Source organism: Bacillus rossius, chromosome 6 (genome assembly GCF_032445375.1).
Source record: "Bacillus rossius redtenbacheri isolate Brsri chromosome 6, Brsri_v3, whole genome shotgun sequence".
NCBI lineage: Eukaryota > Metazoa > Arthropoda > Insecta > Phasmatodea > Bacillidae > Bacillus > Bacillus rossius.
In genome coordinates, this window is record NC_086334.1 from 7,196,569 (window position 1) to 7,213,218 (window position 16,650).

General features: G+C 38.4%; 1 protein-coding gene across 3 annotated transcripts in view; it reads right to left on the reverse strand.

The window, feature by feature from the left end:
• LOC134532565 (zinc-regulated GTPase metalloprotein activator 1-like) overlaps positions 1-16,650 on the reverse strand; it is a 315,459-nt gene that overhangs the window by 187,678 nt on the left and 111,131 nt on the right. For all 3 annotated transcript variants that reach the window (XM_063369092.1, XM_063369091.1, XM_063369090.1), the window contains exons 10-11: positions 13,067-13,118; positions 11,802-11,921 (exon numbers count right to left, since the gene is read on the reverse strand). In XM_063369092.1, the coding sequence (XP_063225162.1) occupies positions 11,802-11,921; positions 13,067-13,118 (172 nt within the window). The remainder of the gene's footprint in view (positions 1-11,801; positions 11,922-13,066; positions 13,119-16,650) is intronic.

Sequence of the window (16,650 nt, forward strand, 5' to 3'; positions counted from 1 at the left end):
TATCAGGGAATCAGCACGGCGGCAGAGGTAGAATAAAGAAATTCGCTCCGTCGATGGTTTCCGGTCCGACTGGGGTGATCAGGTCAAGGATCAACGGAAATAAAAAAAACACTCGCCGCTATCACTTAAACGACACTGAAGATTTTAGCCAATTTTATTTGGGGATAAGTGTTGAAATTTAAATTGTGTTAGAAATATCTCGTTCCTAAGTCTCTGGTACTGTTAAAACAATGTATAATTTTGATCTGTAAGTGAAGGTTTAAGTATTTTGTATTAAAAAGAATTTGTAATTATAACTAAAAGAAAAGGGTCCAGTTAGAATTATTTATTGAGGAATAATTCGTGTGGTTATGAGAAAATGTTTAAAAAGTAGTGAATGGTACTTAATTTTGTATACATTTATTTCAGGTGTTTTGTTGGTAATCGCTGGAACATGAATTGTAGCTGTAATGTGTAACAGCCAACATAATAAGAAAATTTATATTAATGTATGAGGATTATATGTGTTTGTATAATGTGTGAATAAATCTCTGTACATGCCGTACTAAATATGTGTTATACATTGCTCTGTGTTTCCTTAAGCTCTTGTTGCCATTCTAATTTCCAACGACTAGGTAACAAGTATGAAATCATTTGCGTCATCTTGGATTATGACATCAGAGTCACCATCTTGGTTTTTTTCTGATGGATGAAGCCATCTTTATTTTCAGTACTTGCTACCAGAAGCGTTAGCTTCACATAGTACCTACACACGCCATCTGCCAGAGTGCACTGCCGCCATCTTGTTTTCAGTACTCGATACCAGGAGCGCTAGTATCACATAGCACATGCCATCTGCTAGAGGGTGCCTCCCCCATATTGATTTAATTTTTACCTGTTACAGTGCTGATCACCAGACCATCGTGGCATCCGCCATCTTATCGGCTAAAATGGCAGCCACGTTGACAATCCGTAATTATTAAGCTCGAAATTCGGGAAAAATTCTAAAATATTCATTACCTAATCTTAAATTAATATTTTGATTGATTCGATCGGTTCCTGTCCTTAGTTCGATACTTGCTAGGTGTAAAAATATTATTTTGGACAAAAAAATACTTATTTAATAAAACATGTTCAGAAATACTAAAATAGGCACAAATTCCTTAATTACCAGCTTTGGTTCGATCCTAGCTCGATGCAAAAATATATATGCACAGGACAAAAATATTTGATTTATTTAATTTAACATTTAATTTCCTTCAGGGTGGGGGCTTTTGAAGGAACAACAATATTGTAACAGCACCATTTGCTTCTTTCTTTTTTTGACAAAGATGGTGCCATTACGAGGGTGTGATCAGGTCGGGAGTCGCAGAGGTATTGACTAATGACTAGGGACCGGAAAAATTCGCGGATTCAAAGACCTCTAGGATAGCCTCCATTATCCTCTGCATTTCTCAAGTAAACACGCGTGTTCATTGGGTACTAAACTGTGAGGCGTCTCCACTGGGTAGCTTGTGATTCGACGCTTCTTTTTGATAGTCTCTCATTGGTCCAGAGAGCTCCAGTTAAACTGCGAGCCAATAGCAGAACCAGCAGAATTGTACACGTGTTTGAATTTCAGCCTATCACGAAATGAATCCGCGAATTTTTCCGGTCCCTACTAATGACGCAATCGGGAGAAATTGTGGAGTGTGGATAACGATCTCCTTTCGTAAGTTGGAGATGGGATCGTATTGGACTGGAAGATGTTTGCAGGGGCCTTAATCCTCCCGGGGTCCGATCTGATTTACTGCGACCGCGAGCGGTTATAGCAGCGCCGCACATTAACATCCCCCCCCCCCACTTTTTTTTTCTTTTTCCGTTCGACTGACAAGTGTGTGTGAGTGTGTGTGAGGGGGGGAGGGGAGGATAGTTTAGGCAGCGGCGACCCAGTTGCAGCCCCCGACAACACCCTCCCTCGTCGCCGTCATCTGCTGTTTGTCCGCGTGTTTGCCAACACCGACCTGCGCCCCTCCCCCCTGTCCCACCCACCCCCTTAAGGGACACAGCTGTCCGTTCCCCGCATTGCGGTCACCCACAGTGCCTTGCATTATAACCTATTCGTCCGCAACAGGAGAAGTCGGCGCGGCATATATCTATAAAAAAAAAAAAATTGGTTGGCCGTAAAGTCGGTTTACGGACGATAGTTTAACGTGACAACGTCATAACAAAACATTGATGAAATATTGCATACTTTCATGAATAAAATTGAATCATTTTTATTGAATTGTCACTATTTTGTATGGATACAAAGAATGAGTGATGTGAAATACACAATTTAATTGATAAATTTACTTTTATTTGCACTCATTAATTCAAATATGTTTATTACTTTAACGAAGAGATTATTTTAACTATAACTTTTATACATGTTTGCTTTTTAACTTCTTCCAATCTCTGTTATTCTGTTAAGGATAGGACGATGATAGGAAAAGTAGGAAACGAATGGGAGTGTTTCAAGTTTAATGTGCCTCGAAAATGTCAAATCGATGGTTGTTCCAATCGAGTGGAAGAGAGATAGATGCGGCGCAAGCGTACAATGAGCGTAAGACACAGCGTAACGGGACAAAGTGCGTAACGGGACAAAGTGCGTTACGGGACACTTTGTCGTGCGTGCAGCCGGCGTTCATCGATTTATTAGACGTTGTCACGTCAAAAAAACTATGAAAGATTCATAAAATTTAAAGTTAAATGAGTTACAACGACCCAGACCACTGTCATTCCCATCCGTTAAACACCTAAATTAACGATTATATATCATATAAACACAACTATGTCTGGTTGTGCCTGATGACGGGAACAGGTGCAGAAACGTCGCAATTGTTTTGTCATAGGAAACCTACTGTGTTCGCCTGTGTTGTTCCTCGTTGTGACGTCCGTAACATAAGTTTATCTTCATCGTTGTGTCCCTATGTTTGCTGCGTTGTCCAGGTTTTGTAGTCCGCCTGAATTTACTGTCACTGTTGAAAGTGTACCGTCGTCGTGAGCCCTCAGTGTTCGTTTGTGCTGTTATTATTTTCTTCATGACTAAATTCACGGGGTTTGAGTTTATTGTTGTGCACTGTGCCACGGGGCATATTCGAAAGAAAATATTGTTATTTAATGTATATATTATTTAACTAATTACTTGCGTAAATCATTATTGCTAAAAAGTGTTATGTGAGTATTGTTTTAGCTATATAACTAAATATTTCTGCTGGTTTAATGCTTTTCACGCTTTAGTTTGATATGGGTAATTATTTTTCAAAAAAATATCTAGCTAATCACACACTGTATTATAGTTACGAAGCCCACAGAGTGTGTATATATGTTAAGTTCAACTAAGAGGCGTAAATATTTCTCGATCGGAGTGTGGCTCAACAAAGTAGCATTGAGCTAGGCCCTATTCGTATGCCATGCTGTCACTTCCACATGCCAGACACCTACCTCAGACTACACGCGTCCATTTGGACAACTGAAGCCTTGACAATGAAAAGGAGGTAAGTGCCATTAATGCTTTATTTTCGAGAAAAGAACCAATTGAAGAGGATAAATACACTACCACTGACTTATTTTGTTGTATTACGATGAAATATGTGGTAATTTTGGTTTATGTTCACTTTTTCATCTTCCGTAGATCCTTCTTTTCCTGGAGAAATGGCCATGTGGTGAAATAAGGCACTTACCTCCTTTACAATGTCAGTGCCTCAATTATTTAAGTTGCATAAACTACCTAATTAATGGCTAGCTTCAAGTTTAAGAATTATTTAAATCCAAAGATTGTTTTAAATGTACGAGAGAAAAAAATTGTAAATTTTTTTATTCAAAGAATCTACAATTTGTTTAGTCGAGTGGAAAATTGTTATTTCATTTGAGATCATACCCACGTCCTTACTATTCTAAATTATTATCTCTTGTTATGTTACAAAATATTAGTAATTTATCTCTATCTATGACTAATAAGCAAGAAGATTCGCTTCTGTGGACTCCACACACATTATTTTTAATGACTAATTTTGAATATATATACAATATATATATTCAAAGGCCTTAGCTTGCTGGCCACTGCGCCTGCGCACACCGCAGCCAGCAACACACACCTGTGCGCCGGGTTGCAGACCCGCCCCTGATGCCAAGCTCACACGGCTGAATGATTGCCCGCGGGATACAGGAAACACGCCTCTACGATCATCGGCACTGCCCCGCCGTTCTCCCACGCAACGGGACGTCTAGTAAACAAATTACGCCGTGTTTTCAGGCAGCAGCGGACCAAACCGCGAACAGGTCGATTACGAATTTCCGGTCACATTGTGTTCCATCCAAGACTGCTTCGGCCTACAAATAATTTTTAACCTATTTTATGAATGAAAAACAGGTGACGTGAAAATTTTACGAAAGTTCTTTGAAAACCACTTAAGAATATCCACACAAATGTAGACGTTTCCCTGATGTTCCTTGAACCAAAAATTCCTTTACTTTTTAAAAATAATTTATATTCATTGAAATTTTCTGAAAGCAAAAGAAAATCTAACCTCCACCATTCCCAGTTTCACTTTAAAAAAAAAAATGTAGGAACTAGGGGAAAATTATTTTTTTAAAAATGAAAACGCGCAGTTATGGTGGCATGCTGGTCCCGCGAGGGGCCATATGGGATGACGTCAACAAAGCCCCTCCTACACGATGCGGAGTGCACATCTCGGTACACACGATAACCCCCCACCCCCCGCGCGTGAGGGAGGAGTGGGGGGGGGGGAACCCAGGGGCCGGCTGAACGAAGCCCAGAAACTGTTCATTGAGGGTCTGATCCGATGGAGGGAGGGAGGGAGGGAGGGAGGGAGGATAAGCCTGCTACGGGCACCGCGCACACAACTCCTCGTCCGCCGGCCGTTTGAGCAGGGAGAAAGGAGAGGCGGCCAGATTTGTTGCTAAACACCGTAACAATCGGGCCGAGCCTGGTAGGTGGAGGGGGGGGGGGGGCGGCCTCGTACCCAGCCCACAGCAGCGCACGGCGACAGTCACAACGAACCAAGTCATAAAATGCTCCGTGGCTCGCTCGCGTTTGTGACTGAACTGTTCTGGGAAGCAGCTGCAAATAGACTCGGTACTTAACATTGCCCGAACAGTACACCAAAAAGTCTAACATTTTAATTAAATAAAAAAAAAACACCCGTTACATCTATTCTGAGGGACTAGCTCTTTTTTTTTTTAATTTTGGCGACCAACCCAAATTGTAAAATAAATTTATTACAGATCTTAAACATTAGAGATTAAAAGTGACTGGCTCTGGCTTCTTCGTAACATTATTTATTTCAGAGAAATTTAAGCTACTTTATTTAAATGTCAAAACACTCAAAAACAGGAAATGTTTAAACTAAAATAAAGTGAAATAATTTTTTTTTGTGCAATAACAGTTCTGATAAAATATTTTGTTTTTCTTTGTGAAGCTCGTGAGAATGAACTTAGTATTTGTCATCGCAGGAGAGCTCTCCGTACCCGATGATGATTTGAGACAAATATCGTGGGAAAATTTGAATGTTCATTAGGCCTCCATTTAATTTGTTTGTATAACCATTTTTCCCCCTTCCTAACGCAAAACCCGTTTAATTAAGGGCTAAGTTAAAACTCTTACGTAATTCTTTTTGGCTATTTTCATTGTTTCGTATTAGTGTGCAGGTTGCCGGGCATAAATTTAATTGGTAGCAGGAAATGTCAAAACACGCAATTTTTGTCGAGGAAATATCCAATCACACATACGTAACCCTGGTGAGTTACACGCGCATCAGGGCGTAACTCCACTGTCCGAGATGACATGCGATAGCAGAGCAAAGACGTTCAAACGCCGGGCGCAGTCGTTTACTATTTGTCCAGACCTAGTTATGCATCAACAGTGCACATATTTGGTCACCTTATAATTATATAAAAAAACACCCAAATGCTAACTTTAGTCGTGGACACATTAATTAATATATCGAATGAAAATGCTAATTTCACTCTTAAATGTCCAATGGGCAGGCATATGACGTGTTATAAGACGTCTGTGGGGTGGGGCGGGGGGGACGTAAGGTCGAAAATATTTCTTATAACCAAAAACCTTTAAGTGTTTCGAAACATACTTCGATATAAATGTCTCTACCATTGATTCACCAGTGACGAAAAATTTTCTGTTTGGGAAGGAGAAGGATTGAGATTCAGTACTGAATATTTTAATTTACGAAACTGACGTTTCACATACCATCCTCGTAATTACTTTAACTGATGAAATTTTTACAAGGAAATTATTTTGCCCGCCTTGTCTTTCTGAGAAAATATTGTTGCATGGTGCGCGCGCATTGTATAAAAAAAAAATCACTCTCATCATTTTTCATAACGCTCATAAAGAAGTTTCTTAGCATTTTATATTTTTGCTCGAGCGATGGCTATTAAGAAAGTGTTGGGAGTAATATGAATAAGTACAAGGAAATGAATTCACATGTACATAATTAATTACCTCTATCTTTATTGTTAAAAAAATAAATAAATTCATAATATATATTTTAAGGAACATACTACAGCTAAACCATTAAAATAGAATAGCCGTTCATATTCATCATGTAGTCATGCGCAGCCGCCTCGAAGGTCGCTTCGCTCGCACTGCCGACACCGAGGGAGAACGCAGATGTGTAGGGACCGGAAAAATTCGCGCATTCAATGAATGACCTCTAGGATAGCCTCCATTATGCTCTGCATTTCTCAAGTAAACACGCGTGTTCATTGGGTACTAAATTGTGAGGCGTCTCCACTGGGTAGCTTGTGATTCGACGCTTCTTTGGTCGATAGTCTCTCATTGGCCCAGAGAGATTCCAGTTTAAACTGCGAGCCAATGGCAGAACCAACAGAATTGTACACATGTTTGAATTTCAGCCTATCACGAAATGAATCCGCGAATTTTTTCGGTCCCTACGGATGTTATTACAATCTCCGTGAGGCGGGACGGTTTGTAATCCCGGCAGGACAAGAGTTCGAAGCCCAGGCACTGCTACAGGTTCCCACCACGATTCACTTCGGCGGAAACTGCAGGCCACGGGCGATATCCTACCCCCCCCCCCCCCTACCCGGCTCAAAACCAGCGCGGTACCGAATGAACGGCACGCGAAACACCCCACACTCGGGGAGGGGCGACTTGGGCCCTTCTCGCGCACAAGGCGGGGCAGCCATTGTGCGCGCGCCCCGGCGCACGGACACAAAAGCGAGTCCCACGACCGTCTGTCATAATGTTTAGACGTCCGTGTAGCGACGGGAAGCCCAATGAATGGCTTAGACTAATACACCGCTAAATGATTCCACCCGGCAGTAAATATATGTGCGTGTGTGTGTAAAAAAAAAAAAGGAGAATGGCTCTGAGATGGGTAGGGAGGGGCGGGCTACCCGACCGCCGGCCAATGGGAGGTCACGCATTCGATTCCCTCTTCGAGCCGACTGCTCTATGTGGTTCCAAACAAATCATCCACGTACTTAAACACTGACGGGACTTACTTAAAAATAAGCAACTTCAATACAAAAATACACAAGTTATATAAATTAAAAAATTCCTCCAACTCTACAGTTGTATAAAAATATGATTCAAGTTGTGTGAAAGAGAAGATTGGAAATATTTCAAAACACTAGACAAAATCTGTTAATATTTATGTGTAAATATTTATTTTCCTACCAACTAACAGTGAAAATTAAAAAAAAAGTGGAAGGATTTAAAACTATATTTGTCGCGGGATATTTTTGAAGTTTCTCTTCTATAGGCGCCAGATTGAATTATTACAATGTGCGTGCAAAATGCAACGAAATATTCACGGAATGGCGACCCACGTGTATGAATATAAACCCATATTTAGTCACTTTCATAAGAAATAGGAGACATACTCAACGTATTGGTTTGCCAAATGAAACTATATGATAGTGAAACTACCCTGTGACATATTTGGTAAACTAAAATAGTCATTGTAAATAATAAATTCAAGTTATAAATAACCTAAGGATACTCGTATTGCAACATTATAATACATAGGGACAGGAAAAATTCGCGGTTTCGACCACCTTCAGGATAGACTGCACATTCCCCTGCAAACTCGGGCAAATAACGCCAGTTCATTGGCTGCTGACTTGTAAGTCGTCTCAGCTGGTTTGTCCTTCTTTGGTTGGAGGTTTATAATTTGTTGAGATTCGTCCAGATGAACAGTAAGCCAATAGCAAAATAATCTAAAAGTTATATGTATTCGACTTCTAGCCTATCGCCGAATGAATGCGCGAATTTTTCCGGTCTCTAATAATACATAATCTCCTTACAAACTTTTGTCAGACTTCATAGCGCAGTGGTTATAATATGCGGTTAATAAGCTAAAGGAACGTGTTCCAAACCTCGGCAGTTGAATTTTTTTATAACTTTTTTTTTAAATTAAAGATTACTAGATTATACAAATTGTACTTTAAGCAAATATACTTAAATACATTTTATTTGTGTATCTTATAGCCATTATATTATTGAACACACATATTAGTCAATTGTATTTATTTCCTACTAGGCAGGCCAATAACCTCTATTTTTACTTAAAATAAAATAAATGAATTCGCATAGCTATTAAACAATAAAACTTTATAACAGTACAACTATAAACATTTGTTATAATTTATAGTCATCTAACGTGTCCGGAAACATTTTAGTACTAGCTTTTTAATGAATTTTAACAAGATAAGCATTGTTTTAGTAAAATTCCTTGTAGATCAGTCCACAGCCGGGGTTCAGTATTTTTCCAAGTCTTTACATTTTTTTTTATCGGAGACGTTTCATTATATAGTTAAACATTTCGCTCTGTAAAGCGAATGATTCGATAGTCTACGTGACTGCTGTGGTAGCGAATTCTACGTGAGTCGTGTTCAGAAATTTATTGATTGATGTTGAATACAGGTGCATATATAATTAAATACATTTATTTACTGTGAATATTAGTTATATCAATAGTGTTTATAAAAATTTTCAAGTGTATTTATATAAGTGAAGTCATTTTCCTGTATCTATAATTTATTTGCTTTGTAATTATTACATTATTATTTAAAAAAAAACTAATAATATAGCAGAATAAACATTCAGCTATTTATTGATTTTCCTTATTAATTAAAATATAGCTTTATTATTTTACTAAATAAAATAAATAATTTTATATACATGTTTATATCAATACTGAATACTATGTATTTATTTTATTAATTTTTGTTACAGTAAATTTCAAAATAGCTCAGTGTCTTAAATAATAATAAAATATAACTTCTAACACTTGTACTTCTTTTTTTAAAATCGAAACCAATGTCCGTAAGTAAAAGACGTAGATATTTTTTCCAAAGGTACACACCATATTGTAATATTTATCTTTGAATATTCATTTAAAAATATGTCTAATACTGCGCATTTTTAAATGTAGCGTTTGTGACAGAAAACCTTATATATGACACAGTCTAATTCCCAAAGACAAATACAACTGAAAACACAAATAGTTTTAAAGCCTGTTCAATTTCTAAAACAAAGATCGTTTACGGCCAAAAACTCTCACGGTCTGTCCGAGGACAGCAAGAGTCCTGATGCGGATCGCAGATCCCGTAAGACTCGAGTAATAAAGTATGGGCAGCGAAGTGGTTTTGGAAATCACTCTAATCCTGGACGTCCCGTCATCTTCCACGGTTTTTCTGTGTTTGCAACATGCGACGCAAAGGCCTGCGCCACGTATACAAACACACTAAGGGCCTAAAGAGAGAGAGAGAGCAGAATACTCCTTCCACTTTCCAAATTCACCCCCGCTTTTTCTTCTTCTTCGAACGAATCTTAAGAGTGTAGTGATGAATGAAGTGGGGTGAGGAGGGGGTGGGGGGTGAGACCTGAGGCTCAAAGCGTGAAATCCGGGGCTGGAAACCGCGGTACAATGGCAGGAGGAGATAGAGAGGAGGGGGGGCAGAGCGTTTGTCGGTGGTTGTTCCGACCAAGGTAAGGCATCACCGTGAACGTCTCAATATAACAGCCGCTGGGAACACCCAGCCCCTCTCCTTCCCGGCCAAAAGCCCCCTTGCTCACAATGTTCGACGGCCTCTTTGTACCTTCTCCAAATGTTTCGCTACCCGCGCCACGGCCCGCCGGCGCGGGACGCTTGGGTTTAATTTAATTCGGCCTCCGCGAACTCTCGCGGCCTTTTTCTTCCGCAGGAAGTGACCTAGCATCCCCCTCCCCTCGTCAACCCGTGTCGGAGCCAGGGATCAGAACCGGGAAATACCCTGGGGATTCCCGGTACTTTTGATGTGGTAAAAGAACCGGGAATTTAAAAACCGATTTTTCGTTTTTTTTTTCTCCCCCATTCTCGGTACTATCGGGGCTCGACATCCGACAGCATAAAAGTTCGATTTTTATTTCTCGCTAAGGTTGTTGCGCCGATGTCCTTAAAGTAACGACATTTTTTCCCTCGAAGTTTCTTATGAAAAAGAAGACATGTTACTATGAACCATGAAAAAATTAATTTCCCCAGCTCACTGCCGACAATACTAAGGCCACTCAGAACTCACTGGACAAACACGAGGCATAGGTGGCGCGACCACTGACAGTTCGAGGGTGCAGCTCCAACGAGAGGCGAGTTCCTGCCACAGCGTGAAACTAAAACTCAATTCTGCACTTAGCGCGTCTGGGGGAAAAAAAGCGATCCAAGTGGCGTAAAAAATCAAACAGCCACGCGAACAAAAAAAAAATAGTGTGTTTGGAAACGCGGATAAAATAAAAAAAAGGTATAAAGGTAGAGAGGTCACTGGGTTTTCAGAGGGTGACATTCCAGAGCGCTAATTGGCCAATTGCTACATGGCACGCGTCCACTTGTGCCCCCTTGATGAAGTACCCTCCCCCCCCAACCAAGCCCCCACCCTCATTCCATGCCAATACAAAAAAAAAACCCTGTAAATGTGCGTTTTAACACGTGCTCCATTAACCTCCAGCACGAGAAAAACGCAAGTGCGACGAATACGGGAAAAAAGAACGATTACGAGTACTTGCGTAATTTAAAATGAGTAATCAACAATTTTTTTTTTGCTTTTGCACTAACGTAAAAATACATGAATATTCTTTATTCATACAGAAATAACCTGAAAAATCTACTTAGAAAAATTTCGCAGAGCTAATTTTTTTTATTAAAGTGAAGACAGGTTGCCGTCGTTCATAATTTTCTCGTTGTCTCTCAAATGGGCAGGTTTTGTTTAGGGAAAATAAAAATTATAGTATAAAAAACTAAAACACTATTTTATCAGTTAAACACTAAAAAGTTAAAGCGTTCATCTATCCACCTACTGGCTCCATCATCAGATCAGTTCGATGTCACAAAAATATTGCACTGTCATCCGGATTACACAGACTTCGAAAGTTAAACCGATACAATTAGTAGAGACCGGAAAAATTCGCGGATTCATTTCGTGACAGGCTGAATTTCAAACATGTGTACAATTCTGCTGGTTCTGCTATTGGCTCTCAGTTTAAACTGGAATCTCTCTGGGCCAATGAGAGACTATCGACCAAAGAAGCGTCGAATATCAAGCTACCCAGTGGAGACGCCTCACAATTTCGTACCCAATGAACACGCGTGTTTGCTTGAGAAATGCAGAGGATAGTGGAGGCTATCCTAGAGATCATTGAATCCGCGAATTTTTCCGGTCCCTAGCCAATGGCGGCGGTATTGCCTGGTTGAGCAAACAAGTCTGAGCCTGCCCAACGCCTGCTACCGACGACTGACCCGACCACCCCCTTAGGGACTGACCTTGAGCCTCAGGACTCGCCGCCGGGAGTGGTCCGGCTCCCACAGCAGGCGCTGCAGGAACGAGTCCAAGGCGGCGCGCGGCAGCTCGTCCGGCAGGTCGAAGGTCACGGCGCTCACACTCTTTAACACAAGGTCACACTGCGTGCTCCAGCTACTAGAACTACCTCCTCGGGGCGCGCGCTACAAGTCATGCTTACTTGGCGCGATAGAAGAAAAAAAAAACTTTAATTTTGCACGCAAATAATTTACAAAAATAAAATATTAGAATTGGACTGATATAAATAAAGTTAATAAAGTATAAATTCAAACAATTTGAAAAAAATAATAAAAATCAATAAATATTTTGATTATTAATTCTACTTAAAATAATTTTTATTATTTATTAAATAATAATGTAATGATTAATAATGCAAATAAAATACATAGGGATCATAACATCACTTATTTAAACACAATAATTTCTATCACTAATATTAACAACAAATAAATGTTTTCAATGAATTGAATAGTATTCAATATCAATCACTAAAGTCTAAGATCTAAAGCACTTACCTATATAATTTTTATTTGTATGTAGCTTTTTTTTCATGCTGTGAAAATTTCGTTGCATGGTTTGCGCGCATCGTAAAAATTCAAATCTCATTATTTTTCATGATGCGCCTAAAAAATTTAATTCATATTCACAACTTTCACGATTGTTATTAAATTTCAAGATTTAGTTAGTATACTTCTAAAATAATTATAAATACTTATATATATAATAGTATTATCAATATATTTAGTTCAGATTGACCAAGGTTTTCAAAGTTTATTTTAGCTTGTTACTTATTTTACAACATTTTTTTTTTTTTTTTTTACAAATTTTGCAGTTAATTTTTTTGCTCATAATTTCAAAATATGGTTATCACCAAGTTGTCTAGCAAATTGCAGATCGACCTAGCCTTATTTTACCTTGTAACCTTTTTAAACGACTTTTCTAGTAGTTTTAGAGTTATTTGTAGATTCTTAAAGTAATTCACTATAAGTCACCATTTGCAAAATGACTGAGATTTTATTTACATAAGGCACGAAAACTTATTAATGTTGTAATTTACTTATTAGCTAAGCATCAAAACATAAAAAGCAAGGTAATAAAGTCTAATAAAATAACAAAAAGGGAAACCTTAGCCACATCTGACAGCATCTCATATGAAGAAATATAGTTATATTTTTCTAAATTGAATTTTATATTTAACTTCACCCAAAGTTACTGAAAAAAGGCCTACCTTGTCAAGATGAGGGCGATCTCTGTGTGCTTCTACGTCCAACTGCTTCAACCTGGAATAAACACGTATACTTCAACACTGCCGACTATAAGTATACACAGCTGATATAAGTCACATTGGAACACTGTCACAAATGAATTACATTTAACAGCGGGAAATTGAAAAAAAAAAAAAAAATCTCAATGGAATCAGTGTGTCACAGTACCTATATCACAATTGAAAAATATTTTGTCGAAACCAATTAAGACCAAATATCTCAAAGTAAAAATTATAAACTGAAAAAGACTAGGTAAAAATGACACGAAATTGGTTAAACTGAGGGATAAAAGTGCTAGTGTTTGAAAACAAGTTTCGATTAAGTACATATATCTACAAAAATGTCATATATAGAAGCAGAAAAATTCTGAGAAATGAATTTTTATCGATTTCGGTTGAGCGGGAGTAAAGTTACAGGAAAGCATACCAGGGTTCCCACTTTTACTTCAGCTCATTTCTTTGAGTTTTCCCTGTTTTTCCCTGTCCCAAATAACATTATTTCACCGTATCATAGGGTTATCAGGAAGAATAAAAATACACTAAAATAAAAATAGTTTTCTTTAACAATATAAAGTTTGTAATGTTATCATTTTTATCAACATTATTTAATCAACACTGCCAGTCTGATAAAGATAATAAATTTGAACAAACTTTTACACGATACTTTATCGACGGTGCTTAAACTTAAGACTAGGCCCATATATATTTAATTCAACTTGAAATTAGTACACAGTAAGTTGTTTGTATCCGTTACACTAAATTACTGGTAGTGAAAATCGGTTACGGATTACTAACAGCAAATGAATTAATAATTGAAATACATTTGGTTGTAAGGCATTAAGATACTGCATAGAATGAAAAGTTACTGATACTGTTTTTGTACTTAGATATTGAAAATTCCCGTGTTTTACTGGTTTTGAAAACACTTTTTTTAATTCCCCGTGTTTCTTTTTGTCTGCGGGAACCCTAATCACACTGCAATTTTTTTTTGTAAACAGTTAAATATTCTTTTAAAATCACAGATATTTGTAAATTTACATGAAAACAACTGTAACACTACAAAATAGTGTTTGCACTAATACCGGATTAGGATTCTCATTCGAGCATTTACGCTTTGTTTTGTACCTCCAACAGTTAAAATTTATTTGCAAACCGTTCCCTGAATAGCTTTCCAGTATTAACCACGCACATTAAACAAGCACAAAAAAAAAAAAAAATCAAAAATCTGAATTTTAGATTATTTTTTCAGAGGTTTGAAATAATAATGCTTGGATGATGAAACATCAGCTAAAATACAGAATTATGCGCCCGTTTTCGTAAGTAATACTCAGTATTATTTTGCAAAAAAAAAAAATTTGCAAAAAAGATTTGCAAAAAAAGAAAAACCTTGGCAACTGTACACACACACACACAGATAATATATATATATATATATATATATATATATATATATATATATATATAAAAGATCCTGTTCTCGGACACACAGGCGGGCAGACGGGAAGGCCAGACTCCATCAGCAGACGGCGGTAGCTGGACAGTGGACACCGCACCCCGGCAGCTCCATGGTATAGGGGGAGGGGGAATTGCCGACACACGGTCGCCGACGGGAGTAACCGCAGCGCGACCTCGGCCGCTAGGGTGCGCGCGCAACGAGGGGGTGGCGCAGCTACAGCGAGACATGAATAACAATGCCGAGACCTCCCAGGCGACACACAGCTGCTGAGGGGGCGGCAGGCGGTCATATGATCACAAGCACTTCTCAGACGCGTCCTCGTGAAGCAACAGAAACCCTGTGTCACGGAGACCCACGAATTCCGCGTTTTTTTTGACGTGACAACGTCTGATAAATCGATTAACGCCGGCTGCACGCACGAAAAAGTGACCCGTTACGCACACTGTCCCGTTACGCCGTGTCCCGTTACGCTCATAGAACGCTTGCGCCGCATCTATCTCTCTTCCACTCGATTGGAACAACCATCGATTTGACTTTTTTGAGGCACATTAAACTTGAAACACTCCCATTCGTTTCCTACTTTTCCTATCATCGTCCTATCCTTAACAGAATAACACAGATTGGAAGAAGTTAAACAGCCAACATGTATAAAAGTTTTAGTTAAAATAATTTCTTCGTTAAAGTAATAAACATATTTGAATGAATGAGTGCAAATAAAAGTAAATTTATCAATTAAATTGTAGATTTCATTTCACTCCTTCTTTGTGTCCATACAAAATAGTGATAATTCAATAAAAATGATTTAATTTTATTCATAAAAGTATGCAATAATTACATCAATGTTTTGTTATGACGTTGTCATGTTAAACTATCGTCCGTAAACCGACTTTACAGATAACCAATATTTTTTTTTATCAGTCAAGTATTTGTCTGTTCGAACGTACATTTGTCTGTTTCTAGTCCACAACCTAGAAATATTAATGTTACACATAGCTAAAATAAAATTGAATCATTTTTATTGAATTATAGACAACCAATTTTTCTTCTGGAAGTCGAGCGTAACGAAAACTGCAACGGTCAGGAGTGGTACCCTCGACGGCGAAGAGGAGGAAAGGGAATACCGAGAGTCCACGCCACTCACTCTCGGGCAAGCGTTTCTCATGCAATGTTACAGTGCTGCATTTTTCGTTACGCTGGAAACTACAACTAGTTTTCTCTTCAAAAATTCATTTTAATCGAGAATTTTTTTTAAAAAAATGTTTAATTTATCGTTTAAGTGAATTACAGAATATTCCGTTTTATCGTTCAACCTGAAGTATGAAGTTTCACTTTTAAAACGCGCGTTGCGACCACGCACACATTTCTCTCCTTCCCCCACCCCCCTTCCTGACATTTTGTTGTTTTGACACTCCCGAAGTAAGTCTAAACGATCTAATCACTCTCCCAGATTCTCTAGACTCTACAGGATCGCAAGTTTAAGAATACACAACATGATAAAAACTCGTCTGCACTTTACTGAACCTGAGATTTACGTGGTTGTACTCATGTTTAATCGTTTGTTTCGCGATTGAAAGAACACGGGAAAACACTGATAAGCTCATTCTCCCACTTGGGTAAAGTAGTTAACCGTTTATTGGTTTAACGAATATCTACCCACTGGAGAATATAAAAGCCTGCTTGATGACACTTATCTTGTAGACCCGGGATTGGAGGTCTCCTATAGGTCTTTGAGCAGAGTGACCAGCTTCGGAAATCCCTAGCCTCAGAGGGGGATTAATGATTGTAAGAATTTGTAAAAGTTATTTATGTACATTATATTGTGTTAATTCGTTTGAAGAGTCATTTGGACAACATTGTAATATTATTTTCAGTCGCTACCTCGTGATAAAGTGTCCAGTGTAATTTAACATTTGCTTCTAGTATATTTACTTCGGATAAAATTGTAAACTGAATAAACAAAGTTTGATGTGGGAATATGTTTTCATTGCTGTGGCTCCCACGAACAAGTCATTTTTGTGTCTTGAATATTAACGCTCATCAAGCAAACGAGCCAGTATTATTTTAAGCTGCCTTGTTATCATATACGTCTCTG